The 23845-nt window shown below is 40.0% G+C and overlaps 1 protein-coding gene across 1 annotated transcript; it reads left to right on the top strand.

Moving 5' to 3' along the window:
- The first annotated feature begins 3484 nt into the window (after positions 1–3484).
- Positions 3485–22507, top strand: vstm4b (V-set and transmembrane domain containing 4b). The gene is made up of 8 exons (XM_046069122.1): positions 3485–3590; positions 6276–6683; positions 18075–18128; positions 18357–18464; positions 18724–18757; positions 18862–18986; positions 20194–20258; positions 21186–22507. The coding sequence occupies exons 1-8, from the start codon at positions 3539–3541 to the stop codon at positions 21309–21311; spliced, it is 972 nt and encodes a 323-aa protein (XP_045925078.1). The 5' UTR covers positions 3485–3538; the 3' UTR covers positions 21312–22507.
- The last annotated feature ends 1338 nt before the right edge of the window (positions 22508–23845 follow it).

Consider the following 23845-nt stretch of genomic DNA (forward strand, 5'->3'; position numbering starts at 1 on the left):
ATGAAATATAAACACTGTGGTTTCCTGAAGGTTGTCAAATTGTTCTTACCTACAGATGGTAGAATGAGGAGATCTTCAGAGGTAAGATATCAACATTGATTTATTAATTAATTAGAATAGTTACTGACTAATAGATATAATACAATCAAACTAAACACAAAACTAATCTATCTATCTGTTTTTGTATTTTTTTTTTTGTCTATATTTATAAATGGCAATCATGGAAGACATGAAGATGGACCCTAAATATTTTGTAATGACACACAAAAAAAAATTGATTTCTTGTATTTTGTTAGTTTAAGGACACATGTTCGTATCAAAAAGTACCGGTTCCTATAACCTTTATTTACTCTCAACCACAGCCTCACTCACTTTGAGCCATCTCAGCCAACCAGAACATCCTGTGGCGGCGGTGTCCAATGACATGAAGTGTTAGAGTTCAGGCAGAGTGATTTGCAGGATGATGTGAACCCTGCAAAAGTGGCATCTGGGTGAAAAGTCAGCCAGGCGCCTTTTTCCCCCCTTAGGTTTTGTCGCACAAACATCAACATTGTTCCTCAATTACATGTTTCATGATGGTTTTCATAATAAATATCCAAAGAGAATTAATGTATCTTTTATTCGGCTGTGGAGAGTTGTGTTGTTTGAAAAGCCTTATGAACTCGGTTTCAGCTATTTAAGAGCCTGAATATGTGGGTGTATTTGAGTTTTGTTTCACTTGTGCCTTGAAGAACCCAGTTGTTCTACTGACACACATACTGCACAGAGATTATTTAACACCACTCAGCAGAAAGCCTCTGGACAAGTAAGCATTTCATACATTTTCCACAAGGGGGTGATATATACCTCCAAGAAAGAAAAAAAAAACTCTGACTTCCTTACTGGCTTCACATCTGAGCACCAGGGGAGCCTAGTAAACAATTCTTTGTACTTTAATTACTTGTATTTATGTCAGATCATTAACAAAAATGACTGATGGGGCATTTAATCACAACTGGATAATGACAATGTTTTCCAGTTTCTTTTCGTGAAGCAACATTTTCAAGTCCCATTTATTGGACATAATAAAATCCTTTCTACTGTACCTTAATCTCAGTTCTTTTTTCATTTTATAGCCCTTTCCCCACGTGCAGGTTCTTTCTGTATTCAAAGAAATTGCTTGTGTCTGTTAGGTGCTGTGGGTGTCTGAGAGTGTCGTGTGTACAGGAGGAAGTGAGCATGTACAAAAACAAACCGAATGCACTTAAAAAGTACAAAAAGTACATAGGAGAGTGCAAACCTGAAGAATCCTCCTACTTTAGTAACATTTTAAATTCCTCAATTGTCAGATGAATTGTACAGCAGCTGACCAAGCTCCGACCAAGGACAACCCATCCCCCACATGTTTTGGAAACTTTTTGAGATGTATTGCTAACATACTAACTTTGCTGGTGGAGCTAAAACTACGTAAAAAAACTTATTTTGAAAATGGGATTTGAGAGCCAAAGTGATATTATTCATTTAAAACACTATATGAGCAGTTGAGCACTGTCTCACCACAAGGTCTATTAGCTGGTCTGGAGCTTTCTATCGTATCACCTGACCTTCATCAGAAAATAGATATTGCCCAGTTGTCACAGAGCCGTAGTTGTCCAATTTCCAGCAGGACTTCTTGTCCATGTTGGCTGAGGTTCAACATTTGGAAACCATCTCAAAGTTTCATTGTACTGTTGCTCTTACTGATACAGTGTTTTGGCACTGTTTCAACTCTGTACAATATGATCTATATCATTGTAATTAGGAGTCTGAGTCTACTGCCAACTTTGTGAAACTGCTTCCCCCAGCTCAGAGATGGATGAAGAAGAACCAATAAAAAAAACAACTCTCTAATATCCCAGTAACCCTATATGCAAACACAGAATAATTACTAACAGATGTAGTAATTGTTGAAGTCTGTTTACTGCACATATGATGAACTACTGCTGCACTTTCTCTCAGATGAAAAATATCATTTTATTTGCAAAATCCAAACGTAAGAACTTGACCGACTTGAGCGATTACTTCACCTATTTAGTCATCAGTGTACAGCTGCGTCTGTAGAAGTCCTGTTTACTACCTGCTTGCTAAGCTAATGTTACAGTTTGTCTCCATCCCAAAGAAGAATTGTTTTCTATAATCAATATTTTTACATTAACAACAGATCAAAAGACTATGTGTAATGTGAAAGGGAATGCGTGTAGTGATGAACCAACAGGGTAACTCGCAAGATATTTTCCTCAGGAGGAGACCAAAACAGAGCTAAAAGGAGATAAACACCATAACCAACCATAAACACAACTTTAAATGAATGCTAATGTTGTTCTCTGTCTGCTGGATGTGTAAATACCTAGCTCCTTGCTAACACATTAGCCATAGTGACTTCATGCGGTGATGTTATGCTCTTAGCTTGTTGTGGAGTTTCTCCTCCATCAGATAAATCAGTTAATGCAGCTTTAAGATACAATTTACACAATATTTACTCATGTTCCAGCCAGTGGTGTGGACTAGCTGAGTTTTGTGCTGCAAAATGTTCATTTCTTTCTGATATACAACATTAAGGAAAGAGCTCTGGTCCCTAATTTGGTGAATCCCATTTGCACTGAATGCTGAAGGTCACAGAGCATTGATAAAGTGGGGCTTTTTTTTGTCGAGGTAACAGCCACGTTTGTCAAACTGTCGCCAGACTAGAAGCACTTATGAGGCCCTGCAGGCCTTCTCCTTTATTATCTGTAAATCAAATGTGTCCCAGATCTTCACAGTGCTGCTCTCAGAGGTTTGATAAAAGGAAACAAAGTGCCCCAAAAACCCTGAGCTGACAGACTGTTGTACAAAGATTCACTATGGGATCCTGTTACATGAGATACACACACACACAGACACAATATTGGTTTTGAGGACCAATTTTGCAAGCAGGATGAGCAACCATACCAGTTTAACACTAGCGGAAACTCTGGGAGAAACAAGTAATTTTAACTGCAGAATTTATCTACTAAAAATGTGGGCCACAGAGATGCCCACACACAAACACAGACTGCAACCCAGGCACTCACCCTTCTCCCTCTTTGTCTGCGCCCGCTGTCCTCCACAGCTGGAAGTGTGATTTGCTCTGCGTCAGTCTCAGCCCAACACACCCCTCCCTACCCTCCACCAAGCACAGGAAATTACATTTCCCACTTACTCGCCAGAAGTAGAGGTGTATGTGTGTGTGTGTGTACTCACACATGCTCACCTGTCTGTTTTTGTATGCCCTGCGTGCATGTGTATAGGTTTGTGTGTGGGCACGTGAGCCTGCCAAATGTGTTTTCACTGTGTGTGACGGGAGGGGGGAGGGGTGTGGAGGGAGGTTCTGAGTAGAAACAGAGCGTTCAATGTTTCATATTACACTCCTTGGCTGGGGGAAAAAAGAGGTGGAGGACGAGGAGGAGAAGGAAGAGGAGGAGGAGGAGGAGGAGGGAAACCTGGGGCTTCGTTTCTTCAGTGGCATTTAACTGAGAGTTTATGGAGGCTGCAGCCGTGGAAAATGAACATCTCCTCTGTGGTATTCGCTCTCCTGACTCGAGCACTGCTTGGAGGTAGGAAAAGTTTATTTTGCTTCATACCAAAGTGGATGTGGTGGAGACAAAGTGTTTTCCACTATTTTTTAGAGAAGCTTTGCAGAAAACATTTGACAATCGTAGAGGATGTTGGGATGATGAGTGACGTGATGGAGAACAATCTTTTTGGTGGATAAGATATTTTATTAGCTAAAACCTCTTTATAAAACTGTCCAGTTTCTGCTGAAATATACTTCCATGTAAGATTGCAAGGTATGTTGGCAAGAAAATAACACGTTTATCAAAGTTGCCTGTGTTTGCAGAGATAAGCAGGACTTGCAAAGTGAAAATTGGTGCTTTTCCTGTGAGTGTTTGAAAGTTAAACAGAGCTTGCAGTTTCAGTCCTACATTAATATATGGTGATTTCAGTGATCTTCTGTCAAAATGGATGATTAAATATACCAGTTTGAGACTTCAGAATCAACATGCAACACAAAAACACTTTTTAGGCATTTATGTTTCCCATGTTTTGTTCTGTCACTCAAAACTAAATGAAAGACAACAGTGGAAGAAAAGGTACTGATTTTAATTACGTGCTGAGCTGAACGCATTTGAGTTGTGTGACACTAAAATGCTTGCGTGTCATGGAAAGTGTGGATTGTAAAATTGCCCAACATTGGGGAAAAAAAAACGTGTGATATATTGTCATGCAACACATGCAGCAGTAAAGTTTGTTCCTCAATATTCATCCGACGTATGTCGTCACGTTGCCAAAAACAACCACGGCTGTCAGTATGACTGGGAAGAAGGCTGTGCTGAGCAACAACGAAGCCACCAGAGAGGTGGAGTGTATGGATTTTAGATATGATATTTTAGCATGCGTTCCCTCTATTTATTGCTGTTGCTGGTTGTTGTTCTTTCATGCTGCTTTAGTGATCTAGAGACGTTAAAGAGAGTCAGTTAGTCAGGCAGTCATTACTTTTAATGCATGCCATCTTTTAACTTTATGGTGATTTTGGAAGTTGAATGAAAGGGCTCCCATCCCCCATTTTACTGTAAATCAGAGTACTTCTTTCATCTTAGGGAAAATGTTAGAGGAAACTTTCCCTTACATTGTTGTTTACTGTAAAGTAATTTGTCATAAAGATGCATAAAGTTTGTAGTAAAGTTTGTAGAGTGTATGAATTACATTTTTTCCCTCACATTTGACACAGATCAGGCACCATACAGAAACCTTTAAACTGATCTGATTTAAATCAATGTGTGGTGAATCCCAAAGTGAATCCCATGACAGGACAACCTATCTTTGACCTGTCCTTATTCCGAGCATTGTTAGGACTTCCTGGCTAAAGCGTTGAACAGTAGCAATGAACAGGTCCTTCCTGACTGTGAAAAAGGCAGTTGACAAAGCTGAGATCATGAAAATGATATCAAGTTTGAACATCTCCAGTTTCATGACAACTGAGCAAATGTGTGACCGTTTGGCAAGCGAAGAAGTGGACCTTGAGTGGTGAATTTTTGGTCAACTGCTGTTTTGAAGGTCAAGAATCACTGACCTGTTTAAACTGAGTTTTGCTATGATGCTGTTTACCTTAGACAAATACTATAAATTAATTAATTAATTAATAATAGTTGAATCACTTTAAAATTACAAATAATCACATTTAAAACCATCTATCTTCAAGCTTTGAGGCTTAAATTAATGAGCTAAATGAACTGACTGTTCAATTAATATGTCAAATGAAGATAAGAAGTTATACCACAACATATGAATTATATTTGTTTTAAAATTTTCTTTAAAGATTTCAATTATTTAGAGTTTCCTGATCCATACGCATCACGTGTCTTTAAGCATGTTTGTCAGGCTACATCCACCCTAAGGTGCATGAATCTGAATTTGCCTTTTACATGTCAAAGAGGACTCGAGTCCAGACTGGTGTTTTCAGGTCATTTTCGGAAACATCTGTCCACAATAAAACACTACACAATAGAAAAACAGTTTTGTTTTTTTTTGTTTTCTTTTGGTTGGCAAGCAACAGATTTGTGCCATCATCTGGCAGATACTGGGAGCGGCAGTGATAGAGTCAGTCTGGTCATTATCAGGTTCAAATGCTTTAACCTGAACAGCAGACCAAAATGAAAAGGAAAAAGATGTGTTCTTACCTTTAAAGTCTTTTCTTGGGTCATTTCCAATAAAAATGAACAAATCATACTGCTCTAAATGCAGCTGCTAACATTATGTGTCATATGAGGAACTGACTGAATAACTCCAGTTCAGTTCAGTTAACTTCAGTTAATTTAGTGAGTTTTACATTAGAACATCTAATTAACAATCAAAAAGAAAGTAAGTAAAGAATTCTGTACAACTAGTTTCAGTACTTACATTGACATTACAATTTACAATGTAGAAACCAGCTGTAGCATAACAAACAGCAAACCAATGGAAAGACAGGAAAATGTGTTTAGAGAGGTGCCTCAACTCAATCAAGCAGTCAATACTGGAGAGGAGCATGGCTTTAATAGTCACATGTGTAATATTAACACATAACCAACATCCACTTCTCTGACATCTTTTTCAGGTTATAAGGGATTGGATGTGATCAGATATGGGATATATAATGTACAATAGAGATAATCAGTCATCCAAACAAATCCAGACATCTTGATACTATATACTGCTCCAAATACAGATTCTGAAATAATGTATAAATCTTGCTTCTTCAGATTTGTGTTCGGCCATCAACGTCACTATCACCCCTTCCCCCTTCACGGTGGCCCAGGAGGGTCAAAATATCACACTCTCCTGTGTTGTGTCTCAGAGGCGGCGTAACGCTGCTCTACCAGTGGTGAAATGGACCTTCCTGCCAGCGGGCACAGACCGGACAGAGGACGAACTCCTCATCGCTCGCATCAACATGAGGAAGGAACGTTTCTATGGCAACTACACAAAGAGTTTCTCATGGCCCAAACTGAAGCTGACGGTGGTAAAGCAGGGGAAGGTCTTTGACCTGTTAATCTTGAACGTGTCTGAGGGGGACCGGGGGCTCTACATGTGCCGGGTGCAGGAGTTTAAAAAGCACCAGAATCGCTGGAAGGCCTCAACAAACTCCACTGCTGCTACTGAGCTCAGAGGTGAGGGCTTTTTTATCCTGTCCTTTTCTTATCACTGGCAGATTTGCCAGCTAAGCTCTCCGTGAACATCACCCAGCTTCAGCTGCAGATAAGTCATTTAGGCCAGAACCAGTAGAGTTCTCCCTAAAGCCAGGCAGGGAACAGCTGACACACCTCTGTAAATGTAAAAATATTGCTTATGGAGTTTCTTAAAGGGATGCTCCATCTTTTCAGTGAAACAATTAGGCATGAAAGGGGGCTTTAAACAGTTGGTAGTTTGCTCCTTCACAGAGAGCAGAGGACATGGCCGGCTTGGATTTATGTAAAGTTATAATGGCTTCCAACAGCGACATGTTTTTATGTGAGACAGAAATATCAAATCTTTTAAAGAAACCCAGTTTTCCACTGTTCACTAATATGCTCAGTGTTTTCCAAACACTCACACAGCATTTTGCCAAATGACTAAGCCAGGATAGAGTGGTTCAAACCAATGAAAGAACAGGACATGGGTGCTCTAATGTGAACAAACAAACCACGGCTTCTCACCAGTTTGAACATCTAGACCAGTGGTCGGCAATAGGCGGCTCGCGGGCCAAAGCGGGGCCGCCAGCAATAATGTCTGGCCCGTGGCCAGATTAATTTGATAAAAATATTAAAATATAAATATAGCAACTGGTGCTTAAACAGATCTCAGTCATGACAGCAAAAGTTACTCACATAATCACTTCCTCTTAAGTGATTGTGCCTACAAAATAAAAGCGCAAGAACATATTTGCAGCAGTACTTCATGTCATGTTTAAGTGAGAGCTTTTACTTTGAAAAGTTCTGAAGAAAATTAAAGAGTCTCTGGCTTACTTGACACACCACTGAAAAAGCCAGTTGATGTGGACCAATCGCTGTGATGTACACACCCCTGCTCACGCTTAATTGTAATATCTACAATAATTTTTTTGAAAAAGGAAGAAAAAAAATACGAGTTAAGAACATTAGGATTGAACACACAACTCTCCAAACAGGAGTGCTGTGCATTACCAACTGAGCTAATCACACACACAGTAAATGTGAGAATATATCATATCAATTGACTATGTTCCGGCCCGCCATGTAATGACTTGAAAAAAATGTGGGCCGATGACAGACTTATTTGCCGATCTAGACAAATTTAGGCAAAAATATAATGCAATACTAACCTAAATACTAACCAAACAAAAATGGCAATTAACAACTTGGTAATGATGTACCACTTTACTTGAGGAAACACAAAAATAGTTATTAATAAATATACATAATGATGTGCCACTCTGCTCCAGAGATAATCAGGAATGGTTCTTTAGAAAATTAGTCAGATTCACAGATATCTCTAAACTAATCAGTAGATACTTGTTCATTAACATAACTTTCCTTTTTATATGTATTATTAAATAGCTTCTTTGACATCACTTCCCAACCTTGGAGTCAGAATGGAACATGAAAATATATGTTTTCACAGAGGAAATTAAGTTCATTCATTCAGTTAAATTCAAGCAATAAAATATATTATATATGTTCTTTCATTACGCTGCATTGAAAATCCCATCTGCCATTTGAGAAGTATCCAATTGTTTTAAATAACTTAGAGAAATCGGTGTCAGAACTAAAGTTTGGGTCTTGGGCTAAAAAGGTGGGGAAGCTCTGCATTAGGCTTCTCCAATTCATTCTTGGTAGGAGAACCCGGTAGCCCAGTTTCTCACAGGATGACGTTGCTGCTTTTGATGGTGCAGGGCGGAGACTTAACAGCTATTTTCTGCAACCACAACAGAAGCAATGACAAATGCTGTTTTGATAATAGTAAGGCCACAAAACGTTTGACACAAATGCCAGGTTTGTCTGCAGAGATCTCTCGTGGCTAGCAGCAGAGAGGTGTCCCAGCTACTGAGCAGCTCCCAGCTGTGAAAACATGAAGCTGTTTGAGGCTATAGCTGGACATTTCTGAAAAAGAGCATGGATACCTTCTTAACTCACTCTATCTCAATTTAGGCCTCAAAAACATGACTGGATCTAAAGGAGATGGAATGGACATAACACCTCTTTGTGCCACTACATTTTTTTTAGTAATTCTGTCAAATGCCTGCAAATGGGGTGATATTCATTGGTTCATAGGCTTAAAGACCTAAAGAGGAGCCCCAAGTAAATTTAAATTGTAATAACAGTACACTGAAGATACTATTTATCCTAATGGAGAAGTCTTGTGTCTCCAGTAGCAGCATTTTCTCTGACCACAACTGGATGATGTCATTCATCTGGCTGAAGAGGCAGTGAAGTGGGTTTACTGAGCAAAAGCACTGACCTGTTTTTGATTCGGGGGAGAGGAAATGTTATTGGTTAGGCGCAAGTCTGGAGATAAAAGGATCTCCCGTTGCAATAAGTTGTGGCGTTGACTGAGTAGATGATCTTGGAGAAAGAGCAGACAGAGTGTGAGGTTTCAGTGCCACCGCTGGCACATCAGACGTATCACACAACGGAACGGATGACAAACCCACTGGTACCAGATACTGCCCAGAAATCCCTTCACTTTCATAAAACCACAAACACACTTTATTTATTTTATTTTTTATTTTCTTTTAAACCTGTGCTGCCCAGCAGCCTGGTATAGAGTATGATGAGCTGGATACCATATTGTGCCAGATAGATTTTACTTTAACAAGAGAGTATTAATATACTCCTTTGTCTGTTTTATTATTTATTTAATTATGTATTGATTTATCACTGGGCCGGACAGGGGGGCAGACATGGGGATGGTGGGGTACAAACAGAGGGCACAGAGAAAGGACAAGACCTGCAAGAGGAGTGGGATGGAAGGTGGGGACAACAGGGAATAGGAGAGGGAAACACCAATTGCAGAAAGCAACGAAACCTGCAATAGAACAGAGAGGGGGGCTTGGGGAGGAGAAAAACAACAACAAACAAACAAACAAACAATAAATATAATAATAATAGTAAAAGACAACCAGCCAAACAGCAGCAATAAGCAGCTGACATAGTAAGACAACTAAGAGAAAAATGAAAAGAAGAAACAGTCCAGCACACTAAATAAGCAACACAGCACAGCCACGAGAGCTGGAATAATAACAATTAATTTAACTAAGTAACTGAAAGAAAAGCAACAGGAATAATTCTACCAGGGACAACCTAAATTTGTTTGTGTCTATGTGTGAGACTGTGTGTGTCTGTGTGCGTGTGGGTGAAAGTGTCTGTATGTGTGTACATGTGTGTGCGCATAAGCCTGTTAAAGAATGTAGTTGTTAGTGAGAGTGGGACGCCACGACTGTGCCACACTTACCCCAGCAACAGGCAGGCAAGAACCCCAGTAGCCAATAGCCAATAGGGGTGGGAGAAAAAAAAATCAATCAAAAAAAGACTCCCAGATGCACCGCGATGCAAGACCTTGACCCAACCAACAGACGCCCAAAAAAAAAAAAAAAAAATATAAAAATGACCATCCAAATGCCAGTTGACAACGCAATGCCGACAGAACGCAAGAGGCGTAGCCCGCGGAAGAGCAGCACCCGGACCGACCGCGGCGCGCACACAACATAGCCCAGTGCTCCAGCACCCCAGCGCCGCACAGCGGTCAAACAAAATGCCCAAATGCCACGCAGTCATGTGCCAGATTTTAAATGCAGTTCTCACAGCCATGAGCAGATTTTTGCAGTGCTAATTGACCTTTTCACCCCCTTGGTTACTGTTACAATGATAATTAAGGCAGATTTATTTATTATTATTACTCTGCAATGATTATTGTGCAATTTTTTAAACAGTTGGTCCTCGAGGTAAGTGCAGGCTTCTCAGCCAACAAATGACAACTGAAGCAGATTTCATCAGCTACAGCTACCTAGCTAATTAAGCTAACATTAGCTGCATGAGTGATGAAGACGTCATCTCCTGCTGACTTTCTAATGTTTCCAATTGACTCATTTTCAAATGAGAATCTTGTGAAAGGGGTCTTAAAAATGCGCTTGATGGCTACATCAAAAGATTGAGGCCGTTGAGGCTAATAATTTGACGAGGCATTTGTGTGAAATTGCTGCTTTGAGAGGGGTTTATCTAACGAAGGGGTGCATCACAAAGTTTCATCCTTGCAACAATCTAAGATTGATCCTCTTTTTCAAGCACATTGCTGTCGTGCTCTAAGTGTTCAATAACACTAGACCTTGCTCACCACATTTTCCATGGAAGCGCTCCTACAGGCGGTGACTTTTGGGGCGTGCACAGGCAAGTCTGGGCCCGGGGAGACGCGCAGTCCCTACCAAGAGCTGTTGACATTGGCCCTGACAAGGAGTTTCCCTCCCAAATGTAGATCAGACAGAGTCCAGAGACACTCAACAGAAATAGAGAGATAGTTGTGCTGAGGAAGGTAAAGTCTGAATGTTTGTCTGCGGTAACAGTCGAGTGGGCAGCTGGCTCGTGTCTGGCTCTTAACCTTTCGTGGTCAGGGATGTGGGGAGCTATTTTCATCCAAGGAAGCGCCAGTCCTTTGTGGTTTCAGAGTTATTAATAAAAATACTGCAATTATATAAATGGCAGTACATGTAGAAAATAAAACTAGAGCGTTTATTTTTCATTACACAACAGGAGTGAGAGGAGACCTAGAATACCTTCCTTGTTCCCTGCAAACACAGCTTTGCAGTCTCGTGCAATTTGGATATTACAGTTGTTACCCTACTTTGCTACTTTCAAAACTGATTGTAACCTGTATTATTGCCACCTTTCTGTATATGAGTCCCTTTGCTGAATGAATTAACAAAGATTCGAGATTGATTACAGTTGGGACTGAATTTCTTAATCCAAATCCCAAATGTACCCATCAGAATCTGGTTCTGACAATTTCCACCTTTAATCGAACCTATTTATTAAAAAACGTTTAAAAAGAACTAATTGTTTGTTATTTTTAAACTATACAGGTAATTATTTTCAGATATTATTGAAAATAGTAAGGATTTTAAGAAAAAAATTTAGTGAATGGTGTCCTGTTGGAGCAGAAAGCATGATAACTTTTTTGGTTGTTACATTTATATTTATTGAGGATGTAAGGTGTACTCAATTTAGTATTGTACTTCTATAACGTTGGGGGACTTGTGAGAGACTGTAACACTATGATGATGATAATGCAACTAAATAGCATTCTTTTTTTAAACCCTGTCTGGTAAATGCCCATATCTTTAAAATGGCATGCCGCCAGTTCGTCATATAGACTGTTCAAAGGTAACCTATTAAATTTTGTCACCCTTTGAATGTTCTTAATACCACTTTGAACACTTTGAAATACACTACCCAGGATCTAGGTTGTGTAATTCTAATGGATAGGCCAAAGCTCTAACAACACTGGACAACTGCACTATTCCTTTCTAGTGGACTCGCCAGTATCCACACCAATGGCGGACAGCTATGATAAACATCAGCTACACATCTGAGGTGTTAAAACCCCTCTGGGACCATTACTGCTGGTCCCCACTTCACATGAGAAGCAGCAGATGACCGAGCCCTTGTGTGTACAAATGTATGCGTTTGTGACGTCAAACTGATGGAATTCCTGCGGACAGATAACATTAAGCAACCAGGTGTTTCCACATCTGTCTCACAAACAAACTCCCATTACTGTACTTACTATAATAAACGCATCAAGAGAGGTCAGAGAGCTTGGTGGAAAAAATGGGGGCAGAGCGTAGTGGACACAGCCTCTTCTTGGCAAAAACAAATAAAACTTATTCCTATAACACATGTGGGCGACTGCAAGTTAACGAGGGTATTTCTAAAATGGTACATAGCACAAGGATGTGGCATGTGTTTAAAGATACAAAATATAAGATATAGGAAGATTTTTAGAATTAACACTTTCAAAAAATGAAGTTACATTATCAACACAATATGAAGGCTGCTGATTGAGCTAACAGCAGATGCAGCAGACCTGATGTGATACTGCCTCTTATTTTATCTGGTATGAATTCGACAGGTGGAGAGCAACCTCAATTCTTACACATTGTATCTTTAAATATAGTAAGAATACAGAACTATGGGTTTTATATTGGCAGCAAACATAATTTTCTTAGAAAAAACTAAAAGTGGTGCAAAAGTGGGACAAATGAATAACAAACCAACAAAATAGGCCTATGTTGATTGCTATAATAGGGTCATAGTGAGCATAGTGAGCAAATGTATAGATAGATGCTAGTAAAGTAGTAGTAATAGTACGTAAAAGGGTGGATTATTCAAAGGTTTGTTAAGACACTAAATGTTGCTGTGTTCTTAAATTCATCTCCAGTCATTTATAATCCAGTAAATTACAGCAGTGGCTGTCAGTAGATAGTGAAGACACAGAGGGTCATTATTCACTCCAGTCCACATCTCTGTATTGATGTTTACAGTTTTGGGTTTGTTGGGGCACAAAAAAGAGCCACACATCTAACATACAGGCAGCAAATGAATGCAACTCTGTTGCTCTGATGAACAAAAAGAAGTTTGTCTCAATGTTTCCACTGTAGTCCAATGCAGTCTTCAGTTGCTGTAAAAAGAAGACCTTTTCTAGACAAGGACAGAAGCCAGTTTTATGGCATACAGTACACCACATTTATCCCATTTCTGATTATTCCATCTGGTGCACTGACAGAGCTACACAGAACCCGAGGCAAAAACACATCATAAACGTCATAGATGTTATCAAGATTTATGCTGTGAATAATTTACTGTGAAGGAAGTGCAGGTCTTTAAATCAAATCATCTGCCATTTCAAACAAGCGGGAGAAAGTCTGTTTTAAATTCTATTTCACTCAAACTGTGCGGCCTTTTTGTGCCATACACCGGTATTACAGTAGTTTTACCACCAATACTACTGTCTATAATAGTGTAATAATAATAACAATAATAATAATATACTGAAGACATCAAAGAAGTGGACTAGTGAAGCTATAGAGGATCTTCAGACGTGTTTGGACTGCACTGACAGGGATGTTTTCAAGAAGGCTACCAACAATCTGGATGAGTTTACAGAGGCTGTGACGTCCTACATCAGCTTCTGTGAGGACACATGTATACCAACACGCACCAGGGTGAGTTATAACAATGACAAACCGTAGTTCACAGCTAAACTCAGACAGCTAAGGTTGGAAAAAGAGTAGGCATTTAGGAGTGGTGACAGGGCCGGGTGCAGGGCATTAAAGTACACGTTTAGCAAGGAGGTGCGAGAAGCTAAACAACTGTACTCAGAGAGACTAAAGAACCAGTTCTCTGCAAACAACGCCACTTCTGTCTGGAGGGGGTTCAGATAGATCACAAACTATAAACCCAAAGTCCTCCACTCCATAAACAATTCTCGCCTGGCAAATGAGCTGAACTATTTCTACTGCCGCAGTCTGTCAAGCTCCTGAAGTTTGTGGACGACACCACCCTCATTGGGCTCATCTCCGGTGGGGATGAGTCCGCCTACAGATGGGAGATCAACCATCTGGTGACCTGATGCAGCCAGAACAGTCTGGAGCTCAATACTCAATACTAATGGTTGTGGATTTTAGAAAGAGCCCCACCCTCCCCCATCATCTTGTGTGACTCCCCAGTCACCACTGTGGACTCCTTCCGCTTCCTGGGCACCATCATCTCCCAGGACCTCAAGTGGGAACATCACCTCCCTCACCAAGAAGACCAAGCAGAGGATGTACTTCCTGCGGCAGCTGAAGAAGTTCAGCCTGCCAAAGACAATGATGGTGCACTTCTGCAACGCCATCCTCACCTCCTCCATCACCATCTGGTATGCTGCTGCCACTGACAGGGACAAGGGCAGGCTACCGCGCATCATTTGCTTTGTTGTTGATTGTTGATCTTTGTTGTTGTATATTTTTATGTTGTCAGTTTATATATTTATATGTACACAATATTCTCTTCCGTTGCGTTACTTCTGCACGGCACAGACCCAGAATAATGCACATGTATATATCTGCAACGTTGTTCTTCCATTCCATATTATTCATATATTTCTACATTTATTTAAGTCAACTGTATGTTTGTCTACGTGTAGAACCTCATCAAACCAGCAAATTCCTCGTATGTGTAAAACACCACTTGGCAATAAAGCTCCTTCTGATTCTGATTCTGATAACATACACTAGTGGTTTTAAGAAAAGGGGACATTACAATGTTGGTGTTATATACAAAATGCTTTTCACACAAGCTTTGCAAATAACACCCAAATTGCACGATGTAGATCACCGATAAGTCACTATGGCTGCGTTCAGACTGAAGGCCAATGTGTGAACAGGCCAAGTCACATGGAATACGATCTTTTTCCAGTTCGGATTTGAGCTACTTTTACATGTGGTCCAAATCCGATACAGATTGGATTTATTGAAATTCAACCTCAGTCTGGACACTCTGATCAGAATTCATGCGACTTTGATGTCATGCGTTGTGCCAGAAACGGTAATGAATGTAATGGAAAGGGCAGAAAGTTGAAACATTTGGAAACCTTAAGAGGACAATGAAATACAGTAGTGTCCTGTGAAAATCAGGAGGGTTAGCACGTATGAGCTAACCGAAGCTAACGTCTGTGGCTCCTTCTTTACTTCCATACGACAGCGTGCTGTGTGTGATGTCATTTAATTCTTCTGCGCATGCGGGTCACTTGCAGGCCATGGATAGTTCACGCTGGAGTCTGATATGGGCCACATTTAAGCAATAATGTGAACTGTCAATTAAAAAAATCGGATCTACCATATCAATTCACAGCCTTAAATTCTGTTTTGTCTATCTTCCCGTTAAAGGTGTTTCCTAACAGCAGAATTTAGTTCACATATGGTCAGTCAGATGGGGATTGAATCCAAAGAAATCTTTGAATATAGATTATTTCTGTTCACCATTTTGTAATTGCTTTTATATAACTGTATATTGTCTACTATGTATCAGAAGGGAGTTACAAACTCAATTTCACTTTACAACCTGTTGTAATGTGACAAATAAATCTACCTTGTATCTTCCCAAGAGAGAACAGTCTGGGGACTGTTGAGTCCATAAAAGCCTTTAAACCAACATTTTTTTTATATTAAGAAGATTAAGGAAAGCGTTCAAACTAGGTGAAATTGTGAGTCACTTTTTTCAGGGTTGGAAAATACCTGATAACTGAGAGCAAATTAACAGAGGAGAGGGATCTTTTTGGAACTCCAAGCACAATTCACCTCTTCTATGGTTGATATCAACACGAATGTAGATTGGGTTGTTTATTGCTGGTATTGTAGTGACATTAAGTTTTAATAAATGTTATCCTTTGACTATAGAGGTTTATGCATGATCCTGCATTTTGAAGAAACACTTTTCTAGGATTTAATCTCGTTCTTTTTTCAGAACTGCAGGCTTGGCAGTAAATATCCCACTGCTTTATGTGATGTTTGACAGTTTAATTCATGCTCAGGCTGCTCCACACAGCTTTATGGCACTACCTAATTTCATCTTTTCTATAATTAAAGTTGTGATTGGGAGGTCATCCTAAGTGTTCAAGTGTCCTTAGGTTTTTATCTTTCAGTGTGCATCCACTTTTTCATAAATCTATTTGCCCATAACCTGCAGAAAACACCTTCTCCTTCCATTCACCTACAGATGGAGGAAGTGTATATTTCTCATTTGTTGTAGTGCACACTTGCTCAAATAGTACTGTATTAAGTCTCCCATTTTTTTCAGCTATCAGAAGGAAGGTTTGGGTTACTACTACTAATATCTACTGAAAGGCATGGCAGTGTAGATATGAGAGATAGATGGTTTTTTTTAGAGGAGTACTAATGCAGGATCAGTGCACTCTCCATAATTTAGCTCCTTCTGTGTAGATACGTTTTGGAATCATCTGAAGTAAGTTTGTCAGTCAGTCAGCTCACAGCAGAGTCAGTCTGCCTGTGGGAAAGTCTCCAGCCGGCGTGGCGAGCCTGCCTGTCGTCAGCTGCTGGTGGTTTGGGGTATTTCAAGATGCCCTGGTGGGTGTCACTTCACGAGCTTCCTACCACCAGCTCAGCAAGAGTACAGCGGTGTTAAGACTACTGTGGTCAGATGGGGTGGAGAAATGAGTGAGTGTGTGGTGCGAGTTTTCACGTTGAGTATGGGAAACATATTTGCCTATTTTGGAAACAAGCAGCACGTAGCTGGGATTCATTACACAGATTTAGTCTGGATTCACAGGCCTTTGATTCCCCATTGGTTCTTATGTTGGATTTGTTTTGGGATGTAACAGTAACCACTCCATGCTGGAATGTCCTATCTAAGATATGGTGAAGCTGAAAAGACAATTTAAGTCACATCTTTTTTTGATGAGCTTCTCATAAAAGTTTTGTCTCAACTGACAGATCACTAAATCCTTCCCTCAAACATTTATATTGTTCATTCAATGCAATGCATAAACTAACGCATCCTAAACAACAGGTCAATTGCCAATGACTCCAAAAACAACATATATGACTATCATACATGGGCTAGCTAACTTTGTGATCATTAACTAGTGAGGATGCAAACTTTTTTGCTGTATGCTTCAGCTTAAGTCTGTTGTGCACCATAACAACTCGTTCATCGAATATCATACGTAATCGTCAAATAATTTTTTAATACCTTTTGCAGTGTTATAATTTTATTTGAGCCAGTTAAGAGTTTGCTAAGAGATTAAAAAGTCAACCAGCGACAGAGTTTCCAGCCAACTCATGGAGCTAACATTTATGAGCTAGCGAGCTTGTCCCAGGGCACCCTGGTGGCCTAATAGTTAAAGTTTATACCACTTTAACCACAAAGTCTCTGTTAAATTCCTGGCTGGGAATGCATAATCGATAAGGGCATGGCTTGAGGCATCATCACAAATTGCAATTAGGCTGGAAATGTGTGTCTTGTTGCTCTCCATGATAAGGCTTGTTAGCTAAGCTGCTGTAGTCCTAATATTTCACCATCTGTCTCAGGCCATGAATTTTACTTAAAAATAAATACGATATTTTCAAATGTCTGTAGATCAAATGGACTGGGATCTGAATGTTCCTGGCAACATTTTGATGTTCATGCTCAAAAACAAGTCTGAGGTGGGACATGCAGCCACAGTGTGGATATAGCTAGTCAGAATGGGCACAGGTTGTTTTACCAAAGCAATTTGTTATGAAGATAAAAGAGAGGGTAACAGTCAGAGAATGGAGGTAAACGTTTACAATGATGCTAACTCAAAACCAATTCATCCAGTAAAAGTCAAGTTTGAGCCATTTGGACAGTGATTCAGACACCGGATCAGGCAGGGAGGAGGCCAATCTCGGCTCATTGTCTTCCTACAATTAGCTCTATTTAAACTCTAGCCAGCGTGTAATCAGGCTGTAGGGAGGCCTAAGTGATGACTATGGACTTTACGTTTCTCTTCTCTCTCTGTCTTTCTCCATGTAGTGCATGTCCTACCGGCCACCAAGGCCAAAGATGGCCTGTGGAGCTTGTTTGAAGGTAAGTCGTCATATTTTAGTGTGTTTGAGTGCGTGTGTGTTTGTGGTGAACTGGCACTGTATAGTTCTTGGCAGGCAAAAAAAGCCTAACCCAAAGGATGTAGTTCAGTGCCTTAAATAGCTCAGCAAAACATGTACTTTTTTTCTCTTTTTTGTGTGAAGACTCAAGCAACAGGCATGAGGCTGAAGCACTGTTGGACTAATGTGTGTACATGTTTTTGTGTTTCAGATGTGTACCTGTGTGCAGTGCTGATCTGCTCAGTGGGTCTGCTGTGTATGTGCATGTTCACAGTGACGATAACCTGCCAGTTCATACAGAGGAAGCAGAGGTTAAAAGGTTAGCAGCCACATCAAGATAACTCTCCACTGGCCTTTGACCTTTATCAATCTGGTTCTGATGTCTCCATTTTCTCTGTTATCCTGCTTTCTTTGTTTTCTCCATTTTTTTTCTCTACAACTCCTCGTGTTTTTTTCTAAGTAAAAACATACTTTGTATAGAGCTTTTAAGTTTCCATTTAACAGGTACAGTAACAAGTACAATAACCTTCGTCTCCACCATCAGTTATTACATTTCTAAATGTGTTACCTCTCTGCAGATAATTACCTCTTGGTCAAAAGCCCTCAGAACAGGTAAGAGTTTAGGGCGACACAGCCTCACACATAGCCAAAAAAGCTAACAAACACTCAAATGTTCTTAACTGCACTGAACCTCTGGTAATCTGGTCTCAATCCAGCTCAGGCGAGACAGTCACCAGTGTGGTCAGTGTGTCTCCTGCTCTGCCTAAGAAGGAGAGGAGGTACAGGAAGAAAAGGAGCAGAGACTACCAAGGGGAGATACCGCCAGAGATACCAGCAAAAGGTAAATAAGAGTCTTGGGGTACATTTAAACTTACAATTTTGTCTAAAACATGTTGAAAAAATGAAACATATTTGTTTTTGTATTTATGTAGATGTAAACTGTCAAATCACAGATGAACCACACCTTGTCAACAAAAGACACGTGACTCGCACATGGCTCATTTACACACCAGCAGAAACAGCTGAGCATGCGATTTAGTCCAAACTGAGGTTTAACTCGAGGTTCACTGTGTTCTGCTTAGCTTTCCAAACATGAACATGGGCTGGCATTAGAGGTCCACGTCCACCTCTTCCATATATAACCTATTGAGTTATAGGGTAGCTTGTGGAATGTAATGCATCATTTTTTAACTGAAAGCAAAAAACGCAAGATATTTTGAGTGTACTCAGTGTTGACGTTTTAAAATTTTAGTCGGAACTGTGTTGACAAGAACATGCTGCTGTTTGGAGCTTCTTAAGCCAGACTTTGCTGATGGTTGCTGTTTTGTGCAAGTGACGTAAATTTTTTAAAGCAGTATTAATTGATTTCTGGCCATTTGGGGGCAGCAGAGCAACCTGTCAACACAACATTTACATAATGTCAGTGTATAAAATAACTATGGGGTATTTGTCTGCAAACAATTGCCTTTTAAACATCTAGCATACACCAAGCAACATTAGCATTCAGTAGCATTCAAAGCTCACTAATTGACATATCTGTTTATTGAGTAAAAATAGTCCAGCATAGTTACAACAGAGCATAGCACATAAAAACATTGTTTTTATATACAGACATCAGAGTAGTACCTTCACATCTAACTTGCTGGAAGGATTTAAATAAGTGTGATTCCCAAATGGTCAGACAATTCCTTTAAATTGCAGGCAATAAAACCAAAACAACGAGCTGAAAAATGCTGTTAAACTCAGAAGTTATCTGATCCATTGTTAATATAAAAATAAAGACATTAGTTTAAGCCAAAGAGGTGAATGGTTCTTGTTTATTATTCAAAGCCCCACTCAGACGACCACCAAATTTAGAACTGAATTTTAGATAGTAGAACCAGTAAGGGTCTCCCCTTCCCTATTATACTCACAACAATATGTCTAAACACTACATGAAGGAGATCACGTCAAGGTCTGGTTCTTGTTGCACACATAAATACATATATTATACAGATCACAGGTAACAGATCTCTGCTAAACCACTAATATTTGTTTTGTCCCTGCAGCTCCCATTGGAGACAAAACACGGAAACCCAAACTTCTAAAACCACAACCAAGGAAAATTGTGTTGGTGAGTTGTTTACTTTAATCATCGTTCTTTATTGATGATAATCAGGAATCTACTAAGCAATCATTTTCTCGTCTAACCAACACATGTAGTGTGTGGCCAACACGTCCTCATGCCTAAACAACAGAATAGGTCAATTGCCAATGACTCCAAAAACAACATAGATGACCGTACCCCAAAACTGCAACAGTTGTGACGTTAATGACCGTAGTAAAGACATTGTGAAATAGCTGCAGTTTGGTTTAGGCAACAATACTACTTTGTTAGGTTTAGGAAGAGATCATAGTTTGGGTTTCATGACATGACGTGATGTGATGTGGTTTAACACAGGACAGGAACCTCTGGACTGGCTGGTGTGGCATATATGACTTGCTATTAATACACTGCATTGGGACGTTTTGCCTAAAACAAACCATACCAAGGCTGTCATAGTGACAGTCTACCATTGTTGTTTCCCATTACCATTACAATTATCACTATGCCTCATAACCTGGGTTTAATTTTGTAATTGTTACTGGAAAGTGGCTATGTGGCAACTTTTAAATGTTAATGACACATAATGCTGCAAGAGGTAATTGAATTTTGGCAACCAGGAACTGTGTAAGGTGATAGTTATAAAGCAGAATGAAATGGAGTGAAAGGAGAGGAATGAGGAAAACATCTAACTTTTAGGATTTTCTAGCTTTCTCTGCATAAAATAAATGCTAACTGCTGTTTAGGATTCAGTTTTAACTCAGTTTAGGAGATTTCCTGTCTCTATTCATATATATATTCAAGAAGCTTAAGATTAATGATAGAGTTTGACAAAAATCTCTCTCAACCTCCTTGCTCATTTTCTAATCACCAATGCCACTTCCCTGCCTTGTCACCTCCCTCTCCTCCAACATTATTTTCCCCTGCCCTCTTTCTCCTCAATCTCCACATCTCCAGCCGAAGATACTGGAGGAGAATCTGACCTACGCAGAGCTGGATCTTTTGAAGCCAATTCCGGAAACCAAGGCAACATGTAGCGGCACGGTGTACGCTCAGATTCTGTTTGAGGAGCAGCAGCTATGAGAGAAACTTACACACCACTAGTAACTGTGCCTTGTGTAAAAAGTATTGTCTATTTATAGTCTGTATTATTTTGTATTCAAAATGGTTTGTGAAGGGGAAAATTGCATATGTTCTTTGATATAAGTTCCTTTTATGAGACCAAGATGCAAAAAGAGATGTTTTGTATACTGGAGTATTTTTCATGTGGAATGTTTCTTTTGCACCCATGTTTGAATCCTGTGTAGCTTAAACTGGGAACACAATAGAAGACTATGGTGCTGATTTAAACCAGATATGTCCATCATGTCAGTCGGAGGGGAGATTGGAGATTTTAAGTTAATCTGAGCCTCCCCATTCATATCAATCAATATCAGCAGGTTAATGTCCTGTGGTTTTTGGTTATTATAGCCAGTGACAGATGAGTTTGCTCTGGAGCATGTGAAGTGAGCTATTGCTTTATAAGAATAATGCTGCTATTTGTTTGTGGTTTATTTTAAAGGGAAAAAAATGTAGGGAATGCTTATTTGCTTTATTGCAGAAAAGTTATAAAAGGCAGTTGAGGCCACTCTCATGTCTGTGCCTTAAGTACGGAGCTAGAACAAGGAGGTGATTAGCTTAGCTTAGCATAAAGAGTGAAAGGTGTAAATGTTCTTGTTTGCCATGAAAAAAGGTAGATACATAACTCCCTCTAAAACAACACATTCTCACTCCCGACTCATCAAATATGGACGCTTGGTCCTGTGGTGTAGCATTTTAACGCACTGGGTACCTCTTTAGCGTCGTTTTTAGACATTTCAATGGTGCTTTCAGACCAAAAGCGAAGCAAGCGTTGGGGGCAGTGAGTTTTTACATACAAAGTCAATGCAAAGACGCATAGAGCCGTGATTTCCGGTCGGGCAGCGCGAAGGGGGCGGGGCCGGCAACGCGAAGGCAACGCAAGGGAATCTCCATGAGGCTGAGTCGCAATAGCCTATCAGTGTTGAGATTGTCCGTACGTCACCGAGGCTTCAGAGCGTTGTGTGGAGAGGGCCAGGCAGAGCGGGGGATTGAAAATCTGCTGGCCAGCTAAGAGCTGCTAAACTTGGGGGAGAGGAGCAGGGAGCAGTGCTGCAACCATTGGAGAAATAAACACCTGTAATCTATCGGATTCTGCTCTGACAACTACGCCGTTTACTCACGGGAGGAGCTCAGAGTTAACTGCTTTTATTAAATTAGCTTTTTACTTTTGTTTTTGGGATTTCTACGTTGATTTATCTTCACTGGAGCTTCTCAGTAGCTAGTGCACATCCGGTTCCAGTGTTGTTAGCGTCGTACGACTTCATATTTATATAAAAACCGGACAAAACTGGACATTGCTGGGGGAAAAGAAAGCGAGGAGGTTGAACTACCTGGTGAGTTCAGAAAACGTGTCTGTAACTTTATTCCAGCAATCATTGTACTTTACTGTGACCAAGTTAGCATAGCCCTGATCGATCCAAACTCCATTCAGAAAACAAACATTTTAGAAGTTGTTGTCCTGCTGTCTTGCTGGCAGACCTGACAAAGCATGAATACATATGTTTAACAAATCTGCATCATGTTGTAGTTATTTCGGCATCAGTTTGATTCGTTTATTGCTATTTAATCACAGCAAAATGTTTACTTCGGGTTCATACAGTTGTAGTAATGGCGAGTTTTGTTTATTCACCTTATCGCGTTAAAATCACCTTCTCATCAATCGTTGTGTGTGAACACTTACTGCGAATGTACTAACGCGAGGAAAGCGTCGCGAGGCGAAAATTTGCGGTTTGTCTGAATGCGGCATAAGGCTCTGCTGTCAAGTTAGCAATCTTTAGCAACAACAAATATGCAATGTCCGGTAAAGTTAGAAACAATAAACATGCAACGTCGGTTAGACTTTCAAAATAAGTCAAAGTAGCGTTTCAAAACATCAGCATTTTAAAACGGCACGCTATTAAAGTTGTGAAACGTTGCAATTTGGTTAGGTTTAGGCACAAGAAGTACCTGGTAACGGTTAGGAAAAGATCATGGTTTGGGTTAAAATAACTACATACGTTAGTTAACATGTAACGTAACTAACGAAACATATGCAATTTAGGTAACTTGCGCAACTTAAATACAAACAAATGTTGACTTTTTAATTCACATGGGACACGAACCCCAGTCTCCTGGTTCAAAGTCCGGGTTGTGGCCCTCCACTGCGTTGAACTATGACACTATAGGGATCTGCGTTACAAACTGACGCTGATGGGTGTTGACCATTCGTCCATATGTGATGAGTCGGGGAATGAGAACGGGTTGTCTAAAACCACACTGTGACATTTCAGCATGTGTGTGGATCAAACAAACAAGATACAGTGAGTAAATTGGTGAGCTTTAGAAGTGTTGGCAAGTGTATTTTTAAACTTTGGAGAAAACCAGCTTACCCTTCCTTCCTCTCTTTCAGACTTTCCCAAGCTAAGCTAGTTGCTGTATCTGGCTGTAGCTTCAAACCTAATGTACAGACATGAGAGAGATATTGATCTTCTCATGTAAGCTATTTCCAAAAATTTCGC

Source organism: Micropterus dolomieu, linkage group LG14, assembly GCF_021292245.1.
Source record: "Micropterus dolomieu isolate WLL.071019.BEF.003 ecotype Adirondacks linkage group LG14, ASM2129224v1, whole genome shotgun sequence".
Lineage (NCBI taxonomy): Eukaryota > Metazoa > Chordata > Actinopteri > Centrarchiformes > Centrarchidae > Micropterus > Micropterus dolomieu.

Coding starts and splice junctions, on each gene's coding strand:
- vstm4b (XM_046069122.1), top strand. CDS start 3,539: ATGAACATCTCCTCTGTGGTATTCGCTCTCCTGACTCGAGCACTGCTT. Junction 6,684..18,074: donor TGCTGCTACTGAGCTCAGAG/GTGAGGGCTTTT, acceptor TTCTCCATGTAG/TGCATGTCCTACCGGCCACC. Junction 18,987..20,193: donor GCCAGAGATACCAGCAAAAG/GTAAATAAGAGT, acceptor TTGTCCCTGCAG/CTCCCATTGGAGACAAAACA.